General features: G+C 46.3%; 2 protein-coding genes across 2 annotated transcripts in view; one reads left to right on the top strand and one right to left on the bottom strand.

Annotated features, from left to right (window-relative positions):
* GLG1 (golgi glycoprotein 1) overlaps positions 1–27053 on the top strand; it is a 126475-nt gene that overhangs the window by 61228 nt on the left and 38194 nt on the right. The window contains exons 4-8 of the mRNA XM_070760682.1: positions 4504–4719; positions 7450–7653; positions 12733–12804; positions 14569–14752; positions 18387–18601. Of these exons, the coding sequence (XP_070616783.1) occupies positions 4504–4719; positions 7450–7653; positions 12733–12804; positions 14569–14752; positions 18387–18601 (891 nt within the window). The remainder of the gene's footprint in view (positions 1–4503; positions 4720–7449; positions 7654–12732; positions 12805–14568; positions 14753–18386; positions 18602–27053) is intronic.
* On the bottom strand, positions 8922–10823 carry LOC139172536 (tigger transposable element-derived protein 1-like). The gene is made up of 2 exons (XM_070761687.1): positions 10565–10823; positions 8922–10339 (listed from the first exon to the last, which is right to left on the bottom strand). The coding sequence occupies exons 1-2, from the start codon at positions 10767–10769 to the stop codon at positions 8988–8990; spliced, it is 1557 nt and encodes a 518-aa protein (XP_070617788.1). The 5' UTR covers positions 10770–10823; the 3' UTR covers positions 8922–8987.

Here is a 27053-nt window from a genome sequence, read left to right as displayed (position 1 = left end):
ATAGGTGCCAACGTGCAGGGAAGTTGATGAAAGTATCAAGAGTTTGTTGCAGAAATTAAATACAGAAAGCACAGGCAGACTGACGCAGCGTGATTGGTTTAAATAAGAAACTTCTTTATAGACAAGAATATATATGCAATACCAACATAGATTTTTCTTCAATGTAATAGCAGTTACAGGCAGGAGAGAACAGTTAGTTTCATTTCAGCAGTTCAAAGTGGGCTGAGCCACACCAAGCCTTCTAGCTTCAGTTTTGATTCTCTGCACAGACTCGAATGAGTTTAGCTCCCATTGGCTGACTGAGTTGCTCTGCCTGTTCATTGGCTGACCTTGTTACCACGAGCTGTTCCAGTCATAAATATTCTAACAAAGTTGCCCCAGTGTTTTTATTCCTCTCTCAAGCTCTGGTTTCAAAAAAGTGATTAAAAATATGTGTCATTTATCCATGAATGCTATAGGGCTCTGTCTTTTAGCATCTGCGTGAAATTGCTGGAAGGGTTTCTTAAGATGAGAATGATCAGTATACCTGTTTCTGCTGTTTAATTGACACTGAATAGTTGCTTTCATAGCCTCTCCCTAGAACAAAGGTTTCAAACTCGCTGTGTTACGTTGCAGCATTTCTCCCATTCAGGGAGCTGGGGTGGGCGTGGCCTGTGTGTGACTAATCTTGATGCCCTGCCCTAGAAGAAAATACACAGACACTCACGAAAGAGCATTCAATAGTTTCCTGCAACAGGAAGAAATGTATGTCAGACTTCCCTAGGGGAAAAAAGGTGAATATTGGTGATAAGAGACTCAATTCTTAGGGGAACAGAAACTATAGTCTGCAGATCAGGCATTCAACCTAGGGAGTTATAGAGTCTCCCTGGAGGCAAAATCAAAAATGTAATTGAGTACCTTACTAATCAAACCCACAAATTACTATCCCTTTCTTCTACACATGGGGAACAATGACACAACAGTGAATCTAAAAACAATAGCAAGAGATTACAAAGAGCTAGGGAAGAACGTTAAAGAACTAGGAGCACAAGTGGTGTTTTCATCTATCCTTCCAACAAAAAGCCAACATCTAATGAGGAAGCAAAGGATTTTAGAAACAAACCGTTCACTGGCTCCAGAACTGGGGTCATCAACAGAACTTCGGCTTTCTAGACCAAGTAACTCCATGAAGGACTATTGTCAAGGGATGGAGGGAAATCACAAGAACTGGAAAAAATCTATTCAGAAATCAACTGGCACATCTTTATCAAAAGGGCTTTTAGCAAAAATCAAGGGGGGGGGGAGGTCTTCATGACTTTCAGAACCTAATTCCAAGGCAAAACCACTAATTAACCAATCACATAAGGAAGAAGGGAGTAAAGAGAAAGAACAAAGAAAAAAAAGAAAAAGATAATGAAATCCACCAGGAAGCCACAATCAAGTCCTCAAATGGCTGCAGACAACCACAGGGACAGACTTTCGACTTCATCCCAGCCCACAGACCAGAAGGAATTCCAGATAACCTGGCCAGTCGCCTTAACCACCTTAGCAGAAACCTTTTGTTTTGTGTTCTGCTTGTTTCTCCTGGCTGTTAGCCAAAGTAGCTGGGAAAATAGATGAGCCATATACCGAAGTCAGTGACACTGGCTTATTCCAGAGCCATGGTGGTGCGGGTGGTAAAATGCAGTATTGCAGGCTGACTCTGCCCACTGCCAGCAGTTTGATCCTGGCTGAGTCAACCTTGACTCAGCCAGTAACTCCGGTGAAGGTCCATTCTTCCGAGGTGGGTAAAATGAGGATCGGGTTGTTCGGAGCAATAGGCTGACTCTGTAAACCGCTCAGAGAGGGCTGTGAAGCACTGTGAAGTAGTGCTATTCTTCATTGCTATTCTAATTGCTACCCTTCAACAAGCAATGAAAAATCCTGGGCACAGACATAGCCAGGATGTATCATCTTTCACACATGCCTGCAACTGAATGTACGAAGACCTGGAAAGCAGGATTTAACTGAAGCTTACACGCAAAGCTGCAATCCTTTCAACAGTAGGAGTGAAGTTTCTAAGTGGTCTCAGATTCTCCAGGAGCTGCCGAAGGAAGAAGATTTCCCCGATGCAAAATCTTCAGCTTGGATCTTGCCTGGAGCCAAGGGTTGGTTTTGAAGGCTAAAATGGCCCCATCCAATTACTAGTCTTCCAGTTAACTAATTCTGTTTTGTTTGGTCTAATAAGTTAAATATTGAGTCATGAAACTGTGCTAATAGCTGACCGCTAAGTTGACCAAAGGTTGTACTGATTGTTTAGCTCTCGGCCATTTCATGCTTTTACCCTCGAGTTGGTTTTAGGCTATTTGTCATCAGATAAAACACCACGGGAGAGATTGTTTGACTCAAATATTGTTTACTGACTCAAAGCAAAAAGCTTCTCAATGGGAAAAAGACAATTGTGGAGTTGGCTAATGCTTTATGCAGCTTGTATCTAGTGGTGAGACAGGCATTGATAGCAGAACCACCAGTGAATGGTTCTTTAAAAATGCCCTTGGATTAGCAACACCAACTGCACACAATTGTTTCATTTGATTAATTTCCCTGGTGGAAGAATAGTCAAGCACATAGTTCTTATTAAAGAGGAATTGTAAGAGAGAACTTGGTGTTCAGTTTTAAGTATAATAGGTGGGGTTCTCTCCCCCCCCCCCCCGCACGCCCGAACATTTCTTCCAATTCCTACTGTATTTTTCAGAATATAAGAGACATTTTTTCCTCCCTAAAAGAGGGTGGAAATGTTGCTGCATCTTATACACTGAATACAGCCATTTTTGGCTTCCCGAACCCCGCCCTGTGCGAAAATGGGTGCACAGAGGGTTTGGGGGCTCTGGAGAGTGCTCCTGGGGGCTGGGGGAGGGCAATTCCCCCCCTCCCCACTTGCCTCTTCAAAATCTTGATGCGTTTTATAATCTGAAAAATATGGTATTCTGTATCATCTAGTAGGAAGATGGGAAAATAGTTTGTTCTTTTTGTGTTTTTGCATCTATAAGATACTCTGGACATTCAATACACAACCCCACCTAACTGAAGTTTCTGCAATCCCAGCAGTCCTTCTGAGTTGGTCCCTGCATTTCTTTTGGAATTACTGTACTCATTTTTTAAAAGAAAAATCTGATCTTTTCCAAATATATGCTCACTTGTCCTTTGCAACTAAGGCATGAGTACAAAATAGATCAGTCTTTTTTCCTGGTGCAAACAGATAAAATCTGAATTTAAACAGGATCGTTTAAGAAGGGCCACTGCCTCTTCGTTATATAATGCAGCGCCCCCCACATTTTGGGTGTCAGGGATTCATTGTATGGTTGTGGGAGGGAGGGGTGTGGTTTCGCTTGGGTGGTGCACCTGTGCAGATGGGGCTTCGTTTGCTTGTTCTTCATTTTTCATGGGCTGCAGACCGAGAGTTGGGGACCCCTGATATAATATGTTTCCCTTATAGACAAATGAGAAGACTATTGCTGATCAGGTTTCTTGCCTTTGTGTAAATCCAGTTCTGTATAATTAGAAAATTTGAAATTATGGCATGAAAAGAATGAATGAATATAATAATTTTGTTAGGTCAAGATTTATTTGATGAGAATTAAAATTATTATCGTTTAAACAAGGGTTCCAATTGCAGACATTTGTGATGCATCACTACAGTTCTTTTAAGGGTGCGATTCCACAATTAACACCTATTTCTAAATATTCACTAGGTAATCCATTTGCGGTTAAGTGGTTTAAGATAATCCTTCTGTGGTTAAGTGGTTCTATTAGTCACTCCCGCTTGCTCTTGGGCTTCTTCAGTTGTACCATTGAGTATTTGCTCCCGACTTTACTCATCAAGGCAGGGGTTTTGAGTCCCTGGCTTTGTTTGAATGGCTTCAAGGTTCCTGGTCTGCTCTGGTGCTTATTTTTCTGTCTTGGAGGAGAATTGTGATACTTCCCTTTGGATTTAGTTCATAAAAGCCATCAATCACTCCAAAACCTTCTCTGTGGTGGTTGCTCACTCTAGAGCAGAGATGTCCAACCTGGGAACTTTAAGACTTGTGGACAGTGATGGGCTACCAAAATTTTTACTACGCCACTGTGGGTGTGGCTTAGGCATTTTGTTTCAACATCTTTCAGTGCAAATTGGGTGCTCTGGGGTGGGGCTCCAAATTTTGCTACCGGAACTGCGTTCCTGACCGTTCCTGTAGGAGCCCATCACTGCTTGTGGACCTTAGCTCCCAGAATTCCCCAGCCCGCATACCCCAGTTCTGGAGTTTCATCTTGGCTTCTCAGAGTGAACAACCAGGCTGACATGTTAAACATTTCATTCTCTAAATATCTGTAGGGAAATCCATGACTTCTGAAGCTTTAGTATCTGTCCAAGCCCCCTTTCCCCCCTGAAAATTAGTGTCTGGGTTGTTTTACTCTGGACTGAAAACTAATGGGTGGGAACTTGGTAAACTAAATTGTCCACGAGATCCAGGCAAGGTTCACTTTATCCTTGATCTTTCTGAACAGATCAAAGAGTGCGCTGATGAACCAGTTGGAAAAGGTTATTTGGTATCCTGCTTGGTGGAGCACAGGGGAAACATCACTGAGTACCAGTGTCACCAGTACATCACCAAAATGACAGCCATAATTTTCAGCGATTACCGGCTGATTTGTGGATTTATGGATCACTGCAGGTCTGATATTAACTTCCTGAAGTGTGGCAGTATTCGGCCGGGAGAAAAGGTAATCTATTTGAAAATCTTTTTTGATACTATATCTGGTAATTTTGGGGAGGAGCATCTTTTCTCTGAAAAAGAAAGTTCTCTAACTTGCTTTGATGAAATCAGTTGGAAGATTATGACTAAAAGTCTGTAGAGCAGTGCTTCACAAATAGTCGGGTGGGCTCTGCTGGGGGGGGCATGGTGTGATACCTGGGGGGGCATGGCCCCAGGGAATGTGCTTTTTTTTGCTGCAGGGATTGGGGGGGGGTCAGTTGCACTGAACAATAGCACACAGCCGGAGTGGCGCAGCAGGTAAAGTGCTGTACTGCAGGCCACTTAAGCTGACTGTAGATCTGTAGGTCAAATCTGTAGGTTCAAATCTCATCACCAGCTCAAGGTTGACTCAGCCTTCCATCCTTCTGAGGTGGGTAAAATGAGGACCCGGATTGTGGGAGCAATATGCTGGCTCTGTTAAAAAGTGCTATTGCTAACATGTTGTAAGATATAAAAATCAAATAAATAGAAATAGATAGATATGGTGCAGATAACAAACTCTTAAGAGATACCATGGAAAAATATTTAACAGGGATGAAAAGAAAGGAGAGACGGAGGTCATGAGACAAACGTAAGTCTCCTGAAAGCAAAGATGAGGAAATAGGATGAAGCATATACAGTGGTCCCTCGATCATCGCGAGGGTTCCGTTCCAGGACCCCAAGCGATGATCGATTTTTCGCGAAGTAGCGGTGCGGAAGTAAAAACACCCGCCCGCCCGCCCACACTGTTGCTGGGGCCACTTCCCAGCTGGGGAGCGGAGCTGGGGTGTCCCCAAGCGCGTGCGCACTGCCCGCCCGCCCACGCTGTTGCTGGGGCCGCTTCCCAGCTGGGGAGCGGAGCTGGGGTTTCCCCAAGCGTGCGCGCATTGCTGGGGCCGCTTCCCAGCTGGGGAGCGGAGCTGGGGTGTCCCCAAGCGCGCGCGCACCGCCCGCCCGCCCATGCTGTTGCTGGGGCCGCTTCCCAGCTGGGGAGCGGAGCTGGGGTTTCCCCAAGCGCGCGCGCGTTGCTGGGGCCGCTTCCCAGCTGGGGAGCGGAGCTGGGGTTTCCCCAAGCGCGCGCGCACCGCCCGCCCGCCCACACTGTTGCTGGGGCCGCTTCCCAGCTGGGGAGCGGAGCTGGGGTGTCCCCGCACGTGCCGCCCGCCCACGCCGTTGCTCGCGCTGCCGCTGGGGTCTTACCGCAAGAGGGGGAAGACCCAGGGAAGCCGCCCAGCTTCCCAGCTGGGGAACTCCACCATCTACGCATGCGTGGCCATAGAAAAAAGGCACGCATGCGCAGATGGTGGAGTTTACTTCCGGGTTGAAAACTCGCGAAATAGCCCTTTCGCGATGCTCGATGACGCGAAACTCGAGGGTTCACTGTATAGCACTTGGCTTCACTGTGACTACAGTAGGAGACAAGGAAAGACCGGGATGTTTACTGTGTCTAAAAATGTTGGCAGTGGACAGCATGAAGCCAAATAAATTAAGGTGGTACTTAAACACCCCAATCAGGCTGATAAGCTGCTTGAGTTTTTTTAACTGAAAATGTGCCGAATATTGCAAACAATTGTCTCGACGGAGAGTGGGGTGTGGGGTGTGGGGAGAATGTTTACTTCTTCCTTGGGTGGGGGGTGTAACAGAAAATAATTGAGAAGCACTGCTGTTGAGATTCTCAGGTCATGGTTGTCCCAAAGGTGCTTTTCCAGGAGTCAACTTGTTATTTCTTTGAAGACATTTCCCTTCTCATCCAAGAAACTTCTTCAGCTCTGACTGGATGGTGGAGAATGGAAGGATTTAGCTATCCAATTTGGGATGAGTACTCTTGGAATGGTATGGAAATATGAACGGATTTCCAGAGACAAAATTGCAGAGTACAGGGACCATTAGCATTACTCAGGTTATCCTGAGGATCCAGATGAACTTCCAAGAACTTCAATGACCCTCTCAAAGGATGCAAAGGACCAGCTATCTGCAAGGAATATAAATCCTTCCCTTCTCCACCATCCAGTCAGAGCTGAAGAACCTTCTTGGATGAGAAGCAAAAAGTCTTCAAAGAAAAAGCCAGAAAGTCCAGTTGCCTCCGGAAAAAGCACCTTTGGACGATCATGGCTAGATTTCTTACTCCTATATGGAATTTGTGTTATTATCTGGACATGTTTTTGGCAAGAGCCGGTTAGCCTTTGATTGGCTGAGAATGCCCTTAGATTGAAGTCACTGTTGGGATTGGGGCTGTTTGGTTTTGTATTTTGAAAACCAGGTTGTTCTCAACTTATGACAAGAGTAGGGATAAGAATTTCCATTGCTAATGATATATTTATTAAGAGAATTATTTATGATTTTTTTTGCCACCATATACTGTATTGTTAAGCAAATCACTGTAGTCATTCAGTGAACCATATAATCATTAAGTGAGTCTAACCCCACCCCCCCGCCTTGATTTTGCTTGTCAGAAGCCCCCAGGGAAGGTTACAAATGATGATCACACGATCCCAGGATGACACAGCAATCATAAACACACACCGGTTGCCAAGCACCTGAATTTTGATCACGTGACCACGGGGATGCTGCAATAGTTGCAATTGACTTTTTTCCAGTGCTGTTGTAACTTTGAACGATGGTTAAATGAATGACCATAAGTCAAGGACCCCCTGTAAATTGAACCAAATATATATATATATACTTTTGCTGTTGAATGACTTTTCTTCTCTGCCTGCAGGATGCCCATTCTCAAGGGGAAGTGGTGGCCTGCCTGGAGAAAGGGCTGGTGAAAGTGGCAGAGGACAACGAGCACCGCATCAAAGTCTCAGAGTCCTGCATGAAGGCGATTCTCCGAGTGGCGGAGCTGTCCTCGGACGACTTCCACCTGGACCGGCATCTCTATTTTGCTTGCCGAGATGATCGGGAACACTTTTGTGAAACTGTAAGTTTCTGCTTAGCTTTCTCCTCCTCTTTAGCTCAAAGGTGCCCCCTTCAGCCAATCTGGCTGGCTTGATGACCCCTCTCCCCCGGACGCTTCTCCAGATACCTCTGCAGATGTTGGGGGAGAATGAACTTTTGATTTGATTTGATTTGATTTGATGATTTTTATGCCGCCCTTCTCCTTAGACTCAGGGCGGCTTGCAACATTTTAGCAATACAGTGATCCCTCGGTTAGCGCGGGGGTTACGTTCCAAGACCTCCTGCGCTAACCGATTTCCGCGTTATACTGGATGAGGAAGTAAAAACACCATCTGCGCATGCGCGCCCTTTGTTCCATGGCCGCACATGCGCAGAAGGTGGAGCGACGCAAGTTCGGAGGCTGGCAATGCAATGGTGATTTTTCCGGGCTCCTCGCCGCTACCCACAGGGCAGCGCTGGCGGCAATGGCAATGGCAACCCTCCCTCCTTCCCTCCTTCCCTTCTCTCCCTCCCTCCTTCCCTCCTTCCTTCCTCTCACCGGCTTTCTTGGGGCAGCGCTGGCGGCAATGGCAATGGCAACCCTCCCTCCTTCCCTTCTCTCCCTCCCTCCTTCCTTCCCTCCTTCCCTTCTCTCCCTCCCTCCTTCCCTCCTTCCTTCCTCTCACCGGCTTTCTTGGGGCAGCGCTGGCGGCAATGGCAATGGCAACCCTCCCTCCTTCCCTTCTCTCCCTCCCTCCTTCCTTCCCTCCTTCCCTTCTCTCCCTCCCTCCCTCCTTCCTTCCCTTCTCTCCTTCCCTCCCTCCTTCCTTCCCTCCTTCCCTTCTCTCCCTCCCTCCTTCCTTCCTTCCCTTCTCTCCCTCCTTCTCTCCCTCCTTCCCTCCCTCCTTCCTTCCCTCCTTCCCTTCTCTCCCTCCCTCCTTCCCTCCCTCCTTCCCTCCTTCCCTTCTCTCCCTCCCTCCCTCCTTCCCTCCCTCCTTCCTTCCCTCCTTCCCTTCTCTCCCTCCCTCCTTCCCTCCCTCCCTCCTTCCCTTCTCTCCCTCCCTTCTCTCCCTCCTTTCTCAAAAAGCACTTAAACTGTAACTGTACTGTACTGTGTAATGACAGAATAAAACCCCCCAGCCCTCACCTGTGTTTGAATTTCATTCATTCACTCAGTCATTCATTCATTCATTCTTCTGTACAGTATGTACAGTACTGTGTGCCACTCAGTCCCAACACTTTTAACCCATAAATTACCATTTCCCATCCCCTTAATTACCATTACTGTACACATTGAATAAGAGTCTTAAGTTATGAACAATAACATATTTATTTACATTTTTTGGGGTGGGGTGGGGGTTAGCATAACTGGGATAACTAGGGATCTTCTTCTATCACCATTTCTACAATGGACGCTGCAGGTGATGGTGTGACAGACCTCTTGGTTTTTGTGACAAACATGGTCATGGGCAGTTGTTGGCGCCGTTTCTTTTTCTGGCCTAACATGGATCTGTATGGTGCAAAGATGTTGTCAAGGGAGGCGTTAAACTGTATAGAGCGAGTCATGTTGGGATCCCAAAGTTCCACCATGTGTTGCAGATGTGCAGCAGTTCTGTTCAGTTCTGCAAGCCGCTCAAGCGTTAGGCCAACATCTTCTTCTTCCTCAGCTTCTTCAGCTTCCGCTTCCTCCTCTTCTTCACTCGCTGACCTGGTCAGCTCCTCCAGATCTTTGTCTGTCAGCGGTAGGCCATGCTCATCAAGCAAACCATTGACTTCCTCTGGTGTCATGTCAACGAAGCCTTCTCCACCCAGTGCCTGTGCCAGCTTCACAGAGGTCTGGACTGCAGCATCTTGGATTTCTTCGGGAGCAAATCCCTTGTAATCATGCACCACTTCTGGCCACAATTTCCTCCAGCAGGCATTCATTGTCTGTGTCTTCATATCCATCGAGGCATTCTGAATGTTCTTCAGACAAGATGCAATTGTGTACTGACGCCAGTAGGCTTTCAATGTGAAGTTGTCATCAGCATCCATTGCTTCCACGATGCTTCCAAGAGAATTGCGCGTGTACAGTGCCTTAAATGCACGGATAATACCTTGATCCATCGGCTGGATAAGCGATGTGGTGTTTGGTGGCAAGAATTCAACTTGCACCCCATCATGTTCATGGTCCAGGTGATCATGGCCGCCAGCATTGTCCATTAGGAGAAGCACTTTGAAATCGAGTCCTTTGCGAGCCAAATACACCTCCACCTGTGGGATGAAGCACTGATGAAACCAGTCCCGCGTGAGGGGTTTTGTAATCCATGCTTTAGGATTATGCATCCAGTACACTGGCAATGAATTCTTGTTTCTGTTCTTGAGGGCTCTTGGATTTCGTGACTTATAGATTAGCCCTGGCTTCAGCAAAAAGCCTGCTGCATTCCCACACATGATCAAAGTCACTCGATCTTTCATGGCCTTAAAGCCAGGGGCTTTGGCTTCATCTTGCATCAAGAAAGTCCTTGAAGGCATCCTCTTCCAGAACAGGCCTGATTCGTCCATGTTGAACACCTGTTCTGGAAGGTAGCCCCCTTCTGCAATTAGGTCTTTAAACGTGCGCTGGACAAAGTTTTCTGCTGCACCTGTATCTGCTGAGGCAGCTTCTCCATGCAATGACACACTCTTCAGGCCATAGCGCCGTTGAAATTTGTCAAACCACCCTTTGCTTGCTGTGAATGTGGCTGGGGCTGAAGAAGCAGAAGAATGACAGGAAAGGGAGAGAGAAGTGACTTGAATGAAAGCATACAGAGTAAATGCCCACCTCCTTCCCTCCTTCCCTTCTCTCCCTCCCTCCTTCCTTCCTTCCTTCCTCCCTCCCTCCCTCCTTCCTTCCTTCCCTCCTTCCCTGCTCCTTCCTTAAAAAACACTTAAATACAGTATGTAATGACAGAATAAAAAACCCCAGCCCTTACCTGCGTTTCCCTCATCTGCATCGCCTCCTTCTGTGTCTTCAAGACGGTTGTACAATTGCTGGGCCTTGGTCCTTATAGTGTTGGTATCCAAAGCAATGCTCTTTTTGCGGCAGTCTTGTACCCACAGGGACAAAGCAGCTTCCATCTTCATAAGCCGTTTGTTTCTAGGCGTCACCATTCTTTTTGCAGCCTTGTTGAATGCCATCAGAGAACTTTGCCTTATCTTTTTCTCGTCGTCCCGAATGGTTCGCACACTTGATTCGTTGATCCCATACTGCCGACCAACATCTGCATAAGAGCGTCCCCCTTTCAGCATGTCCAAAATGTCAATTTTCTCTTTAATTGTGAGTATCCTCCTGGTCTTTTTAGCGTCGCCGCCTCCACTCCGTGTGCAACGTTTAGGAGGCATCTTCCAACAAGTCTGAACAAGTTCCAACAGTTGCAAAGCTTTTTTTTGCGTTTGCAACGATTGGTCGAGATTTTGGCCAATCAGCAATCAGTATGACGTCATCGGGCGGGAAAAACCGTGGTGTAGGGAAAAAACCGCGGACTTATTTTTTAATTAATATTTTTTGAAAAACCGCGTTGCAGCGTTTCGCGCTAATCGAGAACGCGCAAATCGAGGGATCACTGTATCACTTTTTAACAGAGTCAGCCTATTGCCCCCACAATCTGGGTCCTCATTTGACCCATCTTGAAAGGATGGAAGGCTGAGTCAACCTTGAGCCGGTGATGAGATTTGAACTGCTGACCTGCAGATCTACAGTCAGCTTTAGTGGCCTGCACTACTGCACTCTACTCACAGTGCCATCTCAGTTCCAAGCATGTCTGGAGCAAAGTTGGTTAATGGCTCCAAGCAGCCCTCTGAGAGGGATTTGGCTGAAGTGCAGCTGCAGCAGGACAGCCCTGGGAAAGCAGGCGGCTGCAGCCGGTCAGTGATGAGGAAGAGGAACTGCCTTCTGCAGCTGATCCAAGAACACGCAGGGCAGAGAAAAGGCAGAGCAGAGAAGGTCAGACAAATTACTTGTGAGGAGGCAGCCTCGCCCTGCTTGATGGGCTGCACCAGAAACTGGCTATTTATTTAGCACAGCAGACAGGTGGAGATGATGCAGGAACAACGTATTCGTTTGCTTCCTGTGTTCTCGGTGGTTCTGATTCCCACCTTGCTTTGGATTGACACCTTAACTTGTATTGTGCCTTGTGAACTTTTTCGTCTTGCATTGTGGATTTCATTTTGCCTGGTGGATTTATCTCATTTGGGAAACTTTCAAGTGCCTTGTGGACTCCTGGGCCATTGCTCTATGGATTTTCAGTGGTTTGCTTACCGCAGGATTTAATTGGGACAGTTCTGAATTTTTGGTGAAGGGAATTGCTGGGGAATAGCCTCAGTAGCATAGTGGTTAGAGTTCAGTACAGTACTGCAAGCTACTTCTGCTGATCGCCAGCAATTTGCAAATTGAATGTCAGTAGGCTCAAGGTTGACTCAGCCTTCCATCCTTCCAAGGTCAATAAAATAAGGACCCAGATTGTTGGGGCAATATGCTGACTCTCTGTAAACCGAGAGAGGGCTGTAAAGCACTGTGAAGCACATAAATCTAAATGCTATGTAAATCTAAATGCTAATATTAATAAGCCCACTAAACCATGGTTATGTGGTTTGGCATGGCCTGTTTTGGGCTAGGATTCCTTCAGCCTGGTAATTAACAGAAAAGAAAGAAGAGGAAAAAGCCCATAATATGGGCTGTATTGTTGCCAAGGAAACTATTGGACAGAACCATGAGGGCAACAAAAAGTCAAGCTTGATTTAAGGAGATTATTTTTTACTACAAAGTAACAAACTTGATTCAATCATTTCATTTAACCGAGGATGCTACCTTGTAAATAACAACAAACTTGTAAACTAGAAAGTACAGGGTTATCATTAAAAAGAAATCAGGGATGTGCAGTGACTAAAAATACATGAGTAAAATGGAGTGTAGCTGAGGTTGCAGTTTCCATTTTGACTTGGTTTGACAATAATTATGTTTTAGTCTATCTTCATGAGTTTGTTAGGACAGTATATGGTGAATAACCATAGGTGACGGATCTTTGAAAGTTATTATAAATATATATTTTAAATTATCTTTCCTGGCCAAACCTTCTAAAAGGATTGTTGCTTTGTTTCACAGACCCAAGCAGGCGAAGGGAGGGTATACAAGTGTCTATTTAACCACAAGTTTGAAGATGCCATGAGTGAAAAGGTGAGTGCCCTCCAAGAGAAAGTGCTGAAAGGGTCATGATGTGTTGGACACGACTTTGCAACAACAACAAATTGCTGCCCCTTCCTCTACCCAAGGCTTGGCTTCTCAGTCACCTCTTGGGTTTCTCTAATCTATGCACTCGAGACAGGACAAGCCACCTGACTAAGTAGAGTTCACACACTGTAGTTGCTTATTCACATAAACATGCTATGCTGAAATAAATCACCTTATGGCTTTAAGAGATAAGGTAGTTCATGCAACCTTTGAGACCGCAGTTGAATTCCTAAAATAGGCTGAACCACAAAGTTCCCAGTTCCTTTTGAGGTCAACTTTGAGGTCTGTGAAGATCATATTAGCTGGGTGAGAAGACCGTGGAAAGTTGGTTGGAGGGATAGGATCAGTGTTAAGGTATCTCTGTCCGTGTCCTGTGGCCCGGGGAAAATTGCTCTGAATTACACAAGAAGGTGGCACAATAGTCCTTGACTTACAATCAGAATTAAGCTTGGAAATTACAGTGGTACATTTTTTAACCAGTTTGCAGCAATCATCAAGCGAATGTGACAATTATTAAATGCACCCATTGTTTGCTATGGGCCAGTTTTTGCCTGAAACTGGAAGTAAACACCAGTTTTGGGCAAAAATGTCAAAAAACATTGGACGGAGCAAGTTGAAAGGGCAGCCTATGTTAGTCTGTTGGAATAAGTCTGTCGTTGGCCTAGTGCACGGATGGCGAACCTTTTTTGGTTCATGTGCCAAAAGGGTGTGCATGGGTGTGCTAGCATGCGTGCACATGCCCACACTGCTTCCCTCCCCCCAACGCATGCGCAAGCCCCCTCTGCGCTTACCCACACGCATGTGCACAGGTCTCTCTGAAGCCTGATAGGCAGTGGTGGGTTCCTGCCAATATGGTCCAGAGAACCACACTGGTACTGTATGTACCCACTGATTTTTGGTGAATTTTTTTTTTGAACGGCTTTTCTCTGTGGAAGAAGCCCTCCCGCCCACCCTTGTCTTAATGCTGAGGGCTTCTTCCATACAAAGATGCCAGGGAAAAAAACCACAGAAAATCCGTGGGTTCGTACTGGTGTGGCTCTCTGGACCCACCCCTGCTGGCAGGTGAAAAAAAAATGCCCAAACGGGCAAAGTGGAATTGCGTTTTCACAAACTTCTGGTTTGTCAGTTGGGGAATTTTTTTTTGCTTCCGGGACTTCAAGAAAGCTTTCCTGAAGCGTCCGGAGGACTAAATGGCCTTTCAAAAGGCCCAAAATCAGCTGGCCAGTGTGCGCATGCACAGGACAAATCTCACATGTCCTTCCATATGGCTCCACGTGCCACTTGTGGCTTGTGTGCCATAGGTTTGCCATCACAAGTCTAGTGAAAATCAAGGAAACATCTGATTGACAGATGTGGTGATGTATTGTTTGTCTGTTCCGGGAAATAAGAAAATTTTGCTTTCCTTCAAGATACAGACTGATTCAGCTCTTCCAGGGTTGGTCTACATATAAATCTTTTGGAACAGGAATTCATAGTTTCTCAGAGCCACTTCCTGCTCCAGAAGATTTATGATCAGAAAAAATGTTGGACCCTTCCCAAAGGAATTGGATTGATGTGATATAGAAAAATGGAGCACTTTGTAACTATGGAACATTTTGTAATCTTCTAATTCAGATGCGTTTTCATTTTTAATCGGTACAAAATTTTAATTATATCAAAAATCATTATAAATCAAAGATGAATGACTTGAATTCTTCTTGCCCTCTTCAGTGTCGGGATGCATTGACAACTCGGCAAAAGTTGATTGCCCAGGATTACAAAGTCAGTTACTCCTTGGCAAAATCCTGCAAAAGCGATCTGAAGAAGTACCGTTGCAATGTGGAGAACCTGCCTCGTACCCGAGAAGCCCGCCTCTCTTACCTGCTCATGTGTCTGGAATCTGCTGTGCACAGAGGTAACATTCACTCTTTTGGCTGTTCCATCAAATCCTAGTTTGTAAACAAAACAGGACACAAATCTCTGGGTGCCACACTGGTCAATGGGATGATGCATGCAGAATGCTTAGGTAACACAACAGGGGGGGGATAATAATATATTTTTAGACAAGTACAGCATCTGAAATGTAAAAAAAGACTTCAGAATTTTTTTGTGTGAGTTCTTGAAAATCTTATCAGTCTCTGGAATCTCGGAAGGAGAGAAAGCCACAGAGAACTGACAACCCCCCACACCGCCCCCACACCCAATTCTGGAGTGGTTATCTGGCTATTCTCTAGAACAGGGGTCTCCAACCTTGGCCACTTTAAGACTTGTGGACTTCAATTCCCAAAATTCTAGGAGTTGAAGTCCATAAGTCTTAAAGTTACTGTTATAATTGAACCCTGCCTTCCTGCTAATATACAGATGGGACCATCTTTTTTTCTTTTTTCTGACTCAATTTTTCCATTTTTTAACAGACTATATGTTGTATGTTTCTCTACATTAAAATTTTCTTTCTCTTTAATGTATAGTTTGGTTTGATGGAATTGAATTGCATTTTTAAGGTTGATTTGTCTGTTTATTTATGCAATTTACAGAAACAAAGGGGGAAAAGCTAATCGCCAAATCTCCCTTTATCTGTATATTTATGAAAACCAGTATGATTACACTTTTTAAAAGGGCAATAAGGTACTTCCTTTTTAAAAAGAACAATAGCAAAAGCCTATCTAAAGTTACTGCAATTTATGCAAATATGATACTCTTTCAAAGGTACTGGGGAAGAACCGCTAAATAATGTTCCTTTGTTATAACTAAACATCTTGGAATAGATGGGGCAGCTTTCTTGGATTCTCAGTTTTGAACAACTAAGAAGACATTGTAATTGCTGGCTGAGGAACTCTGGGAGTTGAAGTCCACATGTCTTAAAGTGGCCGAGGTTGGAGACCCCTGTTCTAGAAAGTGCATTTAGTTTAGCAAAATTCTTGTAAATAGTTGGGTTAAAAAACCACAACATACTATTCTGATTCACTATCATTGTCCTTCTGGTTCTTTGCACATGACAGGTCAGATGTTGACATTGGTCCACAAAACATTTTTTGTCAGCTTTTGTCAGAAGTTTGAGCATTAGGCTATTTAGAGTATTAAAACCAGTGTTATGTTTTGAATTTAATTTGGAGCCAACCTGATTGACCCTGAATTAATATGTATAGTGGTGACACCAAAGTTGGGAAATTTTTAGTACAGCATTTTCAAACACTGCAGCTTTTAGATGTGTGGAGTTCAACTCCCAGAATTATGGGGATTGAAATCCAGACAAAGCTTGGAATGCTTCAGCCATAATCCTGCAGAATTGTGACCTCCAAAATAATCGGGGTTTGAGCTGAAGACTATTAATATTAATAGATAAACTGACCAAAGAGATAGCTTTATTGACCACTTTGAGCCAATATCCACTGTCTTTGTTGGGAAGTGTAGGCAAAGTCATCCATCACTTTGAGCCAATATCCACTGTCTTTGTTGGGAAGTGTAGGCAAAGTCATCCATCAGAAGACGATTATGAGTTTCGGGGCACGTTTGAGCAGCTCCCTCTCTTCAAAAAAAAAGACACAGATTGTTTGCCCTCTTGGAGTTTCTCTTATAGTGGCAATAAATCATCACAGTTAAAAGAGAGCTCCGTGGAACTCGGACTGGTGATGTTCAGGAGGCTGGAGAGGGCTACGAAGCAATTTCCAGAGAGGTTGGATTCCAGTCAGGCAGATGGTGCACAAATAGAGCCGTGCCTTGTTATTCTTCTGGGAACTGATCATCCAAGATCAAGGGACCCAGAGAACCCTGAGGTAATGATAAAGGATCTACTGACCTTTGTGTGTTACCTGATCTTGGTGTTCACGAGTCTACCATCCGGACAATGCTGAAGAACAGTCTGCCTAGGAAGATATTGAGGATAAAATCACTACTTTTTCAGAAACTGCATTTCTGTCCGTCTCAGGTTTGCCAAAGATTCCCCTGAATGACCTTGGAACAATATTGTATCGGTAGCTGAGTTTGACAAAGCAGGACTTTTGAGCTTTAATGAGAAACGCTGTGTTCGGACACAGTGAAACATTGCATTTCAATAAAAGAGCCTCACTCAACTGTGAAGCAAGCTAGTGGGAGTATCCTGGCTTCGGGCTGCTGTGCAACTCTAAATGCCTGAGTGAGCAATTGATTCTGGATAATACCAGCAATTTCTACGGGAGAATGCCAGGGTCTATACAGATATAAGTGATACAGCATGACAATTCTGGGTGCACAAATAAATCAATGACAGTTGGCTGGGCCACAAGAAATTTTGCATTTTGGAAGGGCAAGTTAAAGCCCTGACTTTTAACCCATCTGAGATGTTGTAGTGTCACCTGACATGAGCAGCCATGCAAGACGAGCTCCAGATATCAGCGAATCAAAGAATATCTGTAAAGAGGAATTGACCATAACACATCTAGGCTAAAATGCAGGAAGTCTGTCCGGTAAGCAAATTTAAAATTCCATGCACTTTTCCCAACAAAGACAGCAGAAGTTGGCTTAGAGTGTTTAATAGAAGAAGTAACAGATTCAGAACAAAACATGTTCAGATATGTATGTGAGTAATTTAAAGCAAAGCTCTATTAGGAAAAGGCTTACACCAGAAAACTCTAAAACTGCCGATAGCTGGGTTGGTGCCTCCTTCAGCTCCACCCCTTTCGCTCAGTGGAGTCTGTTAGCATTCCATGTGGGCTAACCAATGTTAGAATACTGTATTCCAAACAGAGTATATGTGGCAGTGGTGGTTGTTCAGACAATAACACAGACCACTAACTTAAAAGTGTTATTTACAAGGTATACAATATTATTAATATTACACACAATTCATAATACATAATACACACAGTTCCATACCATTTAAAACATAGCAATACCATTTAGCACTCAGCAATTATATATAACAATATTTAGCACAAATCAATATAGAATAGTATTAGCACACAGCAACTACATTAGACCAATTAGCACACAGCAATATAGTATATTATTAGCACACAGCATATTCTCTTATTAGTACACAGCAATATCTTACATAATTCGCACACACAGCAAAGGCATACACTATTTAGCACACAGCAATAAAATATATTATCTTATTAGCACACAGCAAAGAGCATCAATACTAACCTGCATATATACACCAACAACCAACAATACAATGTAATGCAATGAAAGGCAACAGAACAACGCAAGAGAGAGCAGCACATCTGTCTCCCTTTCTATGGCTAAATGCAGCCTAGCTCTTAAAGTAACACCATCCAAACATTCATTGCTGGCTAGCTTACATATTGAAAACCCAACCACTGCAGTGTGCAGCACTGACAGAGTCCTTCTTTTTTAATCAGCTTTCTGATGCTGGAATAAATGTAAAGTTTCCAAGTGGGAAATCCTTTCCCAATTTTGTTGTTACAACAAGAATGTCTGTGTAATACATGAGTCACAGCCAGAGCAATTCTTCCGATGTGCCATTCCAACAATCCAGGGTGCTTAATAATTTGCCTATTGCTGTCATTCTATTCCACCTGACCTGAATCTTCTCTGGTTTTCTCTAGGCCGGCAAGTAAGCAGCGAATGCCAGGGAGAAATGCTGGACTACAGGCGGATGCTGATGGAGGATTTCTCCCTGAGCCCAGAAATCATCCTGGGCTGCCGCACCGAGATTGAGCACCATTGCTCAGGGCTGCATCGCAAGGGCCGCACTCTGCACTGCCTGATGAAAGTGGTTCGGGGAGAGAAAGGCAACTTGGGAGACAGCTGCCAACACTCAGTAAGCTTTGCGGGGGAGGGGGAATCTTCACCTCCACAGGGATCCCCAAACTTGGCAACTTTCAGACATATGGACTTCAACTCTCAGAATTTCTCCAACCAGCAGAGAATCTTCAGCACAGCTGGCTGGAGAATTTTGGGACTTGAAGTTCACAAGTCTTAAAGTTGCCAAGTTTGAAAGACCTGCCGTTTCCTCACAGGGCATGCCTGTTTGATGCTTGCTTAATGTCAGCATCTTCGGCATATCCTTTCTGTCCTCAGTGCACAAAGCAGTGGGCTGTTTGGCAGGAATTCTGGGACAACGGCCTCCCAACTTTTCTGAATTTGCAGACTGGCAGGGTTCTGCGTGAGCAGTTGTTGAGTGCACACATCTCCATTTGAGCGAATGGTGTACATGTGCACCTACCACTCATACAAGAGAGGTTGCACGCTCTCCTTCCACTTCCACAGCTTGGTTCTGAACAGGCCATGGCCCTGGGGTGAGATGCAACCCAGATGTTGGGGACTCCTGCCTTAAAGGACCCAAGCCAGTTGAATTCCCCCAATTCCTTTCCAGCTGCCAGCTGCATGTTCAAACCAGGTGATCCCCATCCCTTTAGATGAGCTGCCTAATTTCTGCAGCATGATGAGGCAAACCTACAAGGAATTCTAGTGGGCAGCTATTGGTTGTTTTTAAAATGTAATTATTTGCAAATAAAAACGTTCTATTTGCATTGTATAGCAAATGCAACATTTTTATTTGCATTAAACAGAAGGCAAACACACCATCAATTCAGGGTGGAACTCAAACCATAGTTCTTTTAATGAAATGATAGATTTCAGATTTAGGGTATGTAATTCAGAAACACATTCTTAAAGTATATTTTTCTTAAAGATCCATTAAACAATTTGTGATATTCAACAAAATGGGGCAGCAGTAGGATATTTCATACAGTCCTTGGCTTACAACTACAATTGAGGCCCCAAATTTCTGTTGATAAGTGAGACATTTTTAAAATGAGTTTTACCAGATGTTGCGTACATTCGTTGTTAAGTTAATTACTGCAGTTTATAAATTAGTAACATGATTGTAAAGTTAATCTGGCTTCCCCATTGACTTTCTTTGTCAGAAGGAAACTAAGGGGGATCATGTGACTGCAACCGTTGTAAATACGAATCTGAATTTTGATCACATGACATGGGGATGTTGCAACTGTCACAAAACAGTTATCATTTTTAGTGCCTTTGTAATTTCAGATGGTCAGATTGTAAATTGAAGACTATCTGTATAGTTATAACCTCAACTTTTTTCCATTACTTATAATTTTTAAATCTTCAAACTAACATTCTAAATTTCATTTTTTTTTTCTATAGCAAACATAAAAAAGAGCAGGTAGCCTGCATTCATTTGCACATGCACACATGGCTGTGGGAATGTGGCAGCTTAGTTTCAGGGTATATTCACTTGGTTCTGCTCCATGTAGCTGCCACCTCTCCTATTCTGGTGTATTTCCACAGTGCTGGAAATGTGTTTCCACAACATATTCGGTGTTTCCAAATACATTATAGTTGCAGGAATTAACAACGATAAAAGGGAGCAACATTAATCTTTTATCACTGCTTTCCCCTTCTTCTTCTTCTTCAATAACAGACTCTTATTCTTGAAAGGGCTTGCTGGTTGTATACAAAAGAAGAGCTCTGATCATTTTATGTTTCGAGCTGGAGGAGGATAAGCAGAATCAAGATGAAAGAACAAAAAAAATCCAAAGAATTGTCTTTGTGACTGGAATGGAAACATCTTGTGCTACAGTGTGACAAACAGGAACCCCTCGGTTTTGTACTCCGGGTGGAGAGAACAGCAGATTTATTTCTCAGACAGACACAGATTATGTTGGTATCTCCTGCAGGCTTCCGTTGTTGGGTCTATACCTCTGTTGGATAGCATTAGTGCAAGGAAGTTGCTGGTTTGGTGCCTTCCGACAGTCCAGATGTTCTTGCTAGGTTTTCACGAAGGGACTTGCAGCATATCAGCTGATCTCCTTTTGCTCCACTTCCTGACAGCTGGCACTTGGATTTTCAGGAAGAATTTTGCTTCTAAAGAAATGGGGAACTCCCTTAGCTTGCAAAGGTGCGAGGATTTGGAAAGGTTGTGGTTTAATTGCAGTCCCAAGTCCACAACGAACAGGTGGCAGTGGCCAACTTCCTCTCCACTGAATGGAGAAGTAGAATGGTAAAAGCTAACGCTGTTTCTCTTAGAAAACCATTAAGTGAAAAGGTTTTAAAAGGCTTTAAATCTGCTTGCTTACAAGAACATTTTACTGAATTCCTTTCTTTCCAGCAATGGATAATGGGACGCAATAAGCTTTGAGGTCTCTTCAGTCCTGCACTCAGATTTGCTTTCTTTGGAAGCTGGCCATCTCCCTGTATTCGACTGGAATATGTTTTCCGTACTTGGTTTATTTGGGGTCCAGTGGATTATATTTTGCCTTCTTCCCATCCTAAATGAAATAGCTAAGAGCACTGATTCCTAAATTGTCATTGACACCAACACTTTCTCCAATGCACTTGCAAGGAGAGTCCAACATGGGTAATTCTACAGTCTGATTGGTAGGGACTGAGTTTAATTTAAATATTAGCCAGGCACCGCCCCCTTAGCCCCCCAGTCTAAAAACTCAGTCGCAGTAATGGGACTTAGAGTTTTTCGTTCTGGGTTTCAACTTCGGTTGAAAGTGAAAATAAGTTGAAATTTAAGTAAAGTTTAAATAGTTTAAGAATGTTTGAGAGTTACCTTTGGTTAATTGGTGTTTTTTTCTCTCCTTTTCTTTCTTTGCAGGCACTAGATGGGCAGCTCCTGGGCAGCATAGGGTTCCTACCCTCCGCGGGGCGAACCCTTGAGGCTGCGGCTCCTCTCCTCAGTTACCCGATCCAGGCATGGATTGGAGGGAGCCCACGGGTTGCCTACCCCCGCGGTAGCGCCCGGTGACCATTGAAGCGGCTGACGCCATGGGGGGCCTGCTCCCTGTGGCGGAGACGCCGAGAGAAGATTCGGAGCTGGAAGCGCCCCCTCCGTTCCTCGCTGGCCGCCTGAGTGACTTTGCGAGCAGTTCCTCAGAGTGAGGTGGATCGCCGATCTATGGCGGCGGCCATTTTTAATGAGGAAAATCGGGCGGGGAAGTGAAGGAGCTTCCCGCCCATTGCTAGGGTAACGACGGCCATTTATTACGCTAGGGAGCGCAGCCTCTCTGTGTGGGCCCTTGTGGTTGCCATGGCAACCGTGATGCAGCCTCTGGATAGGCTGGACGGCAGCGTGAGGTCACGCAGGAGATCCTAGCTGTCTGCGTCTGCTCGGTGACACACAGCCGCAGTAGCCCTTACTGCAATGACAGTTGTGCTTGGCTTTTTTCTGGCGTGCTGTGCTGAGCGATCTGTGTCTTCAGTCGGTGATAGTGAGTTTTTCAGTGAAAAATAGAATGGCAGAGACACCAGCCCTTTCTCCGGTAGAGACTTTGGTCTCAAATAAACCCAGCACTCCCAAAGAAAAGGGCCAGAGGGCAAAACCATCTCAAGGTGCCTCGCTGAGGGAGGCAGAGAAAAGGATAAAGGCCCTTGAGAAGCAATTGGAGGCTTCCCAGAAGCAGGCCTCTTCATCAATGTTGCCATTTGGGACAACTCCCCTGCCAGCCTCCCCCGTGATAACACCAGGGGTTGCAGGCTCGGCCTCAGAGAGGGATTGGTCCCCTGAGCGCCCTACACAGGCTCCGGGCCCTGCGCGTGAGGCATACACCTATCCTCCACAACCATCGGTGTGGCCTGGGATTTATCCAGCTTCCCAAGCCTCAGCAAACTTGTCCTATGGCCCAGCGATTCGGCCTCGTTTACCCCAACAGCGGCGGGTCTGCGTGGTCCTCAAAATGCCTGGCACAGCATGCCTCCAGCCCTTCAGGACTGGTTTACTCAAGTATATTCTCAGGGCCTAGCAATAGGAGCGCACCAACATCAACCTGCGGGGCCACCACCGTTGAGGCTCCGGGATCCGTGGACAGCCCCAGTGACACAGTCATTGGCTGATTCTCTGGAAGAGGATGATTCAGACAGGGAGACCTTTAGTGACCAAGGTGATGAACTGTCAGGTGATGAACAGCCGCCGGAACAGCCCTCCTTCCCTGGTCTGTTCAAGTCTTCCGTTTACAAGGTTTTGTTAAACAAGGCTAAATGGACTATCGATCAAGCTGGGGAGGGGAGACAGACAGAGCCCTCTGCTGACACCCCTGCCACGGGTGGTCTCTTCGTTTTGCCAAAGCAAGAAACGGTGAGCATACCGTCTTCGCAGATGTTCATCGAAACCATCCAGCGCCCTTGGGAAAACCCAGCAGCGGCTCAGGGTCCTTCGGTCGTGGACCGTAAATTCTATTCCTTTGATCAGGATATGGAGGACCTGTTAATCTTTCCAACGGTGGACAAGCCCATCACAAGCCTGGTTTCTAATGCCCTGGTGCCTTCGGAGTCCCAGGAGGGACTGAAGGCCGAGGACAAACGGGCAGAGAACGTTGTCAGGAAGACTCACCAGATGGCGGCTTGGGCTATTTGGGCCGCCTCTGCGGCCTCGTTTTTCAACAGGGCCACCCTCCTCTGGATTAGGGAGATGCAATCGAGGGTGAATCCAGAGGATGGACGCCTCAGGCAAGATTTAAACAAACTTCTGGCGGCCACTGAGTTTTCGGCTGACGCCACAGCGAACGCGGCCAAGTTCGCGTCCAGGGCCATGGCCTCGTCGGTGGCCTCTCGGCGTCTGATATGGCTCCGCCACTGGCAGGCGGACGTGAAGTCAAAGTGGTCCCTGGCTTCCTCCCCCTTTACGGGCAAAAAGCTTTTTGGTGAAGTCCTTGATGAGGTGTTAATAGAGGACAAGGACAAGAAGAAAGTGATGCCCAGGTCAAATAGGAGGCAGGATAGGTGTTTCACACGCTATCAAAGATGCCAGCCCTTTCGGCAGGAGCCCGCCTCCACCTCTACCCTGGCGGCGAGGCCTTATTTCCAGGGCTCTTCCAACCAGGGTTTTTTTTAGATCTGACAGGCCCTACTTTCAGGACCGCAACAGGTCCTCCCAGGGCCGCCGCCCATTTCGGGGAGCCAATCGTGGGTTTCGGAAAAATAAATGACTCTCAGGATTCCTTCCCATTGGGCGGCAGGTTGGCACATTTCGCAAGCCGTTGGGAGTCCACGTCAACAGACGCGTGGGCGACCTCCACGGTAGCTCAAGGCCTAAAATTGGAATTCATCTACCCTCCACCTCAGCGATTTCTTCCCTGCCCTGTCCCTTCGGAGCCCCGAAAAAGGTCCCTCCTACTACAAGAGGTATCGCATCTGTTGGAGATAGGGGCCATAGAGGAAGTACCCCCAGACCAACGGGGCAAGGGGTTCTACTCTGTGGTGTTCCTGGTCCCGAAGTCGTCTGGAGGAGTCAGACTGATCTTGAACCTTCGGCAGCTAAATCTCTACATCAAGTACCGGAGGTTCAAGATGCATTCACTCCGGTCTATCCTCGCTTCTGTTCGGCAGGGAGATGTAATGACTTCAATCGACCTCAAGGAGGCTTACCTCCATGTCCCCATTTCTCTTTCGCACCGTCAATTTCTGCGATTCAGTCTGGAGGACAATCACTTTCAATACCGGGCAATGCCCTTTGGACTGTCCTCGGCGCCGAGAACTTTCACGAAGTTGTTGGACGTCCTCACGGCCTGGCTGAGACAACGATCGGTACGCCTAATGGCGTATCTCGACGATATAGTCATTCTGGCAAGGACAAAAGAGCAGGTGGACAGACATCTCCGCCTGACCATCAGGACACTCCAGGCTCACGGGTTTTCGGTAAATTGGGAGAAGAGCCATCTAACAGCGACGACGCGTCTGGCCCATCTGGGGACGACTATCGACTCAATCCTGGGGATGGTTTTTCTATCCCAGGAAAGACAATCCTCCATTCGGATGCTGCTGCGCGAGCTGCAGAACCAACATTGTCCGCGCCTTTCATTCCTGTCGAAGGTCTTAGGAACCCTGGTGTCATGTATAGACATCTTACCTTGGGCTCGACATCATTTACGCCCGCTCCAGTGGTTCCTGCTCCCTTTCCAGAGGGAAAAGTGCAGTCATCTTCACAGGAGGGTGCTCCTTACCACAAAAGTGCGCAGGTCCCTTCGATGGTGGGTTTCCCCAGCGTTAGGGAGGGGATCCTCGTTCCTACAGAAGGATCTTCTTACGGTAACGACGGACGCCAGCCTAACTGGGTGGGGGGCTCACACTTCCTCTCAGATGGCCCAGGGCCTTTGGGAGTCGGCAGACTTACGGGACTCCAACATCAATCTGTTGGAGCTGCGAGCGGTCCTGCTTGCCCTTCGGAGCTTCTCCCACTTGGTAAGGGGTCACAACGTTTTGATCATGACGGACAATGTGTCCACAAGGTCACATATAAACAGGCAAGGGGGAACACGGTCACGGAGATTAATGGAGGAATCCGAGTCTCTGATGAGATGGGCGGAGGCCAATCTAGTCTCTCTGTCTGGGGAGCACATTTCAGGGGTGGAGAATGTGTGTGCGGACTGGTTAAGTCGGGAGACTCTGGACCCAGGGGAATGGAGTTTGGACCCCTCACTGTTTCAGGAGATTGCTGGGAGGTTTGGGACTCCAGTTATAGATCTTTTCGCCACCTGCTCCAATGCTCAGCTTCCCTGCTTCCTCTCTCGCTTTCCCTCCCTGGGAGCGGAAGGGGTGAATGTGCTACGCCAGAGGTGGCCACCTGGTCTGCTCTACGCCTTTCCGCCGGTCATCATGATACCAAAGGTGGTCCGGAAGATACTAGAGGAAAGGGCGGAGGTGCTGCTGGTGGCTCCCTTTTGGCCTCGGCGCAGTTGGTTCGCCGATCTCGCAGAGCTCTCAGTGTCACCCCACTGGAGGATTCCCAACCATCGGATCTCACTCCACCAGGGGACAATGCTCCATCCGGAACCCCAGTGGTGGCAACTAACCGTTTGGCACTTGAGCGATTCCATCTAAGGAGTCAGCTCGTGCCTGACGAGGTTATAGACACCATGCTAGCAGCCCGTAGACCTTCTACTAGGAGGATCTATCAAGCCATCTGGGCAGCCTTTTGCACCTTTTGCGAGCATCAACAAGTAGACCCACGGGGAGCGTCGGTGCTAGTGGTCTTGTCTTTTCTGCAGTCAGGTCTGGAGAAGGGCCTGGCCCCTAATACCCTTAGGCGCCATGTGGCGGCATTATCCACAATTCTGGGTAAGGATCACTACCGGCCCCTTGCAAGACATACTTAGGTCAGGGACTTTCTGAAAGGGGCAACCAACATCAGGCCTCCAGTTGTTCATCGTTTTCCGTCATGGGATCTGCCCCTGGTCCTAGATGCCCTCACAGGCCCTCCATTTGAGCCTATTCGCCAGATTTCCTTAAGGTTGTTGACCATCAAGACTGCCTTTCTGGTTGCCATCACGTCAGCCAGGAGGGTGTCTGAGATCTCGGCGTTGTCAACCAGACAGGATCTTTGTCAATTTCATCCCAATAAAGTAGTGCTGAGATTGGACCCGACCTTCATGCCTAATGTTAACTCCAGCTTCCATAGGTCTCAGGACATTGTGGTCCCTGACTTTTGCGCCCAGGGTACGCACCCTCTAGAACTTAAGTGGCACAAGCTTGACGTAAGACGAGCTTTAAAGATTTATGTGCGCAGAACTCAGACACTTAGAGTTTCGGAAGCTCTCTTTGTGTCTTTTTCGGATAGGACCATGGGACATAAGGTATCCTCCCAGACTATCAGTCGGTGGTTGCGGGTCTGCATCTTGGAGGCATATAAGGCCAAAAATACGCCTCTCCCACGGGGGATAACGGCACATTCTACGCGTAGTGCTGCAACATCTTCGGCCTGGAGAACTCAGGCGCCCTTAGAGGACATCTGCAGGGCGGCAACGTGGGCGAATCCGTCTACGTTCATTAAGCACTGCAGGATCGACTCCTTTGCTTCTTCGGAGGCGGCTTTTGGGATGAGTAACTTGGGTATATCCCATGTTGGACTCTCCTTGCAAGTGCATTGGAGAAGGACCGTTGAACTTACCTGAACGGTCTTCTCGATGCACTGCAAGGAGAGTCCAAACCCACCCGAATTCGGGACCAGGTCTCTGTTGGTTGAAGTTCTGGTTGATGATGTGTTTTGAATGTTATTGTTCAAATAAATTGTTTTGTTTTTACATTACTGCTCCTTCGTTCATATTAGACTGGAGGGCTAAGGGGGCGGTGCCTGGCTAATATTTAAATTAAACTCAGTCCCTACCAATCAGACTGTAGAATTACCCATGTTGGACTCTCATTGCAGTGCATCGAGAAGACCGTTCAGGTAAGTTCAACGGTCCTTTTACTTGAAGGCTGTTTCAGATTTGGGAGGTTGCAACTTGCAATCGTGGCTGGAATTGGGG

The sequence above is a fragment of the Erythrolamprus reginae genome, chromosome 9 (genome assembly GCF_031021105.1).
Source record: "Erythrolamprus reginae isolate rEryReg1 chromosome 9, rEryReg1.hap1, whole genome shotgun sequence".
In the NCBI taxonomy this organism is placed as follows: domain Eukaryota; kingdom Metazoa; phylum Chordata; class Lepidosauria; order Squamata; family Dipsadidae; genus Erythrolamprus; species Erythrolamprus reginae.
This window is presented reverse-complemented; position numbering and strand designations above follow the sequence as displayed.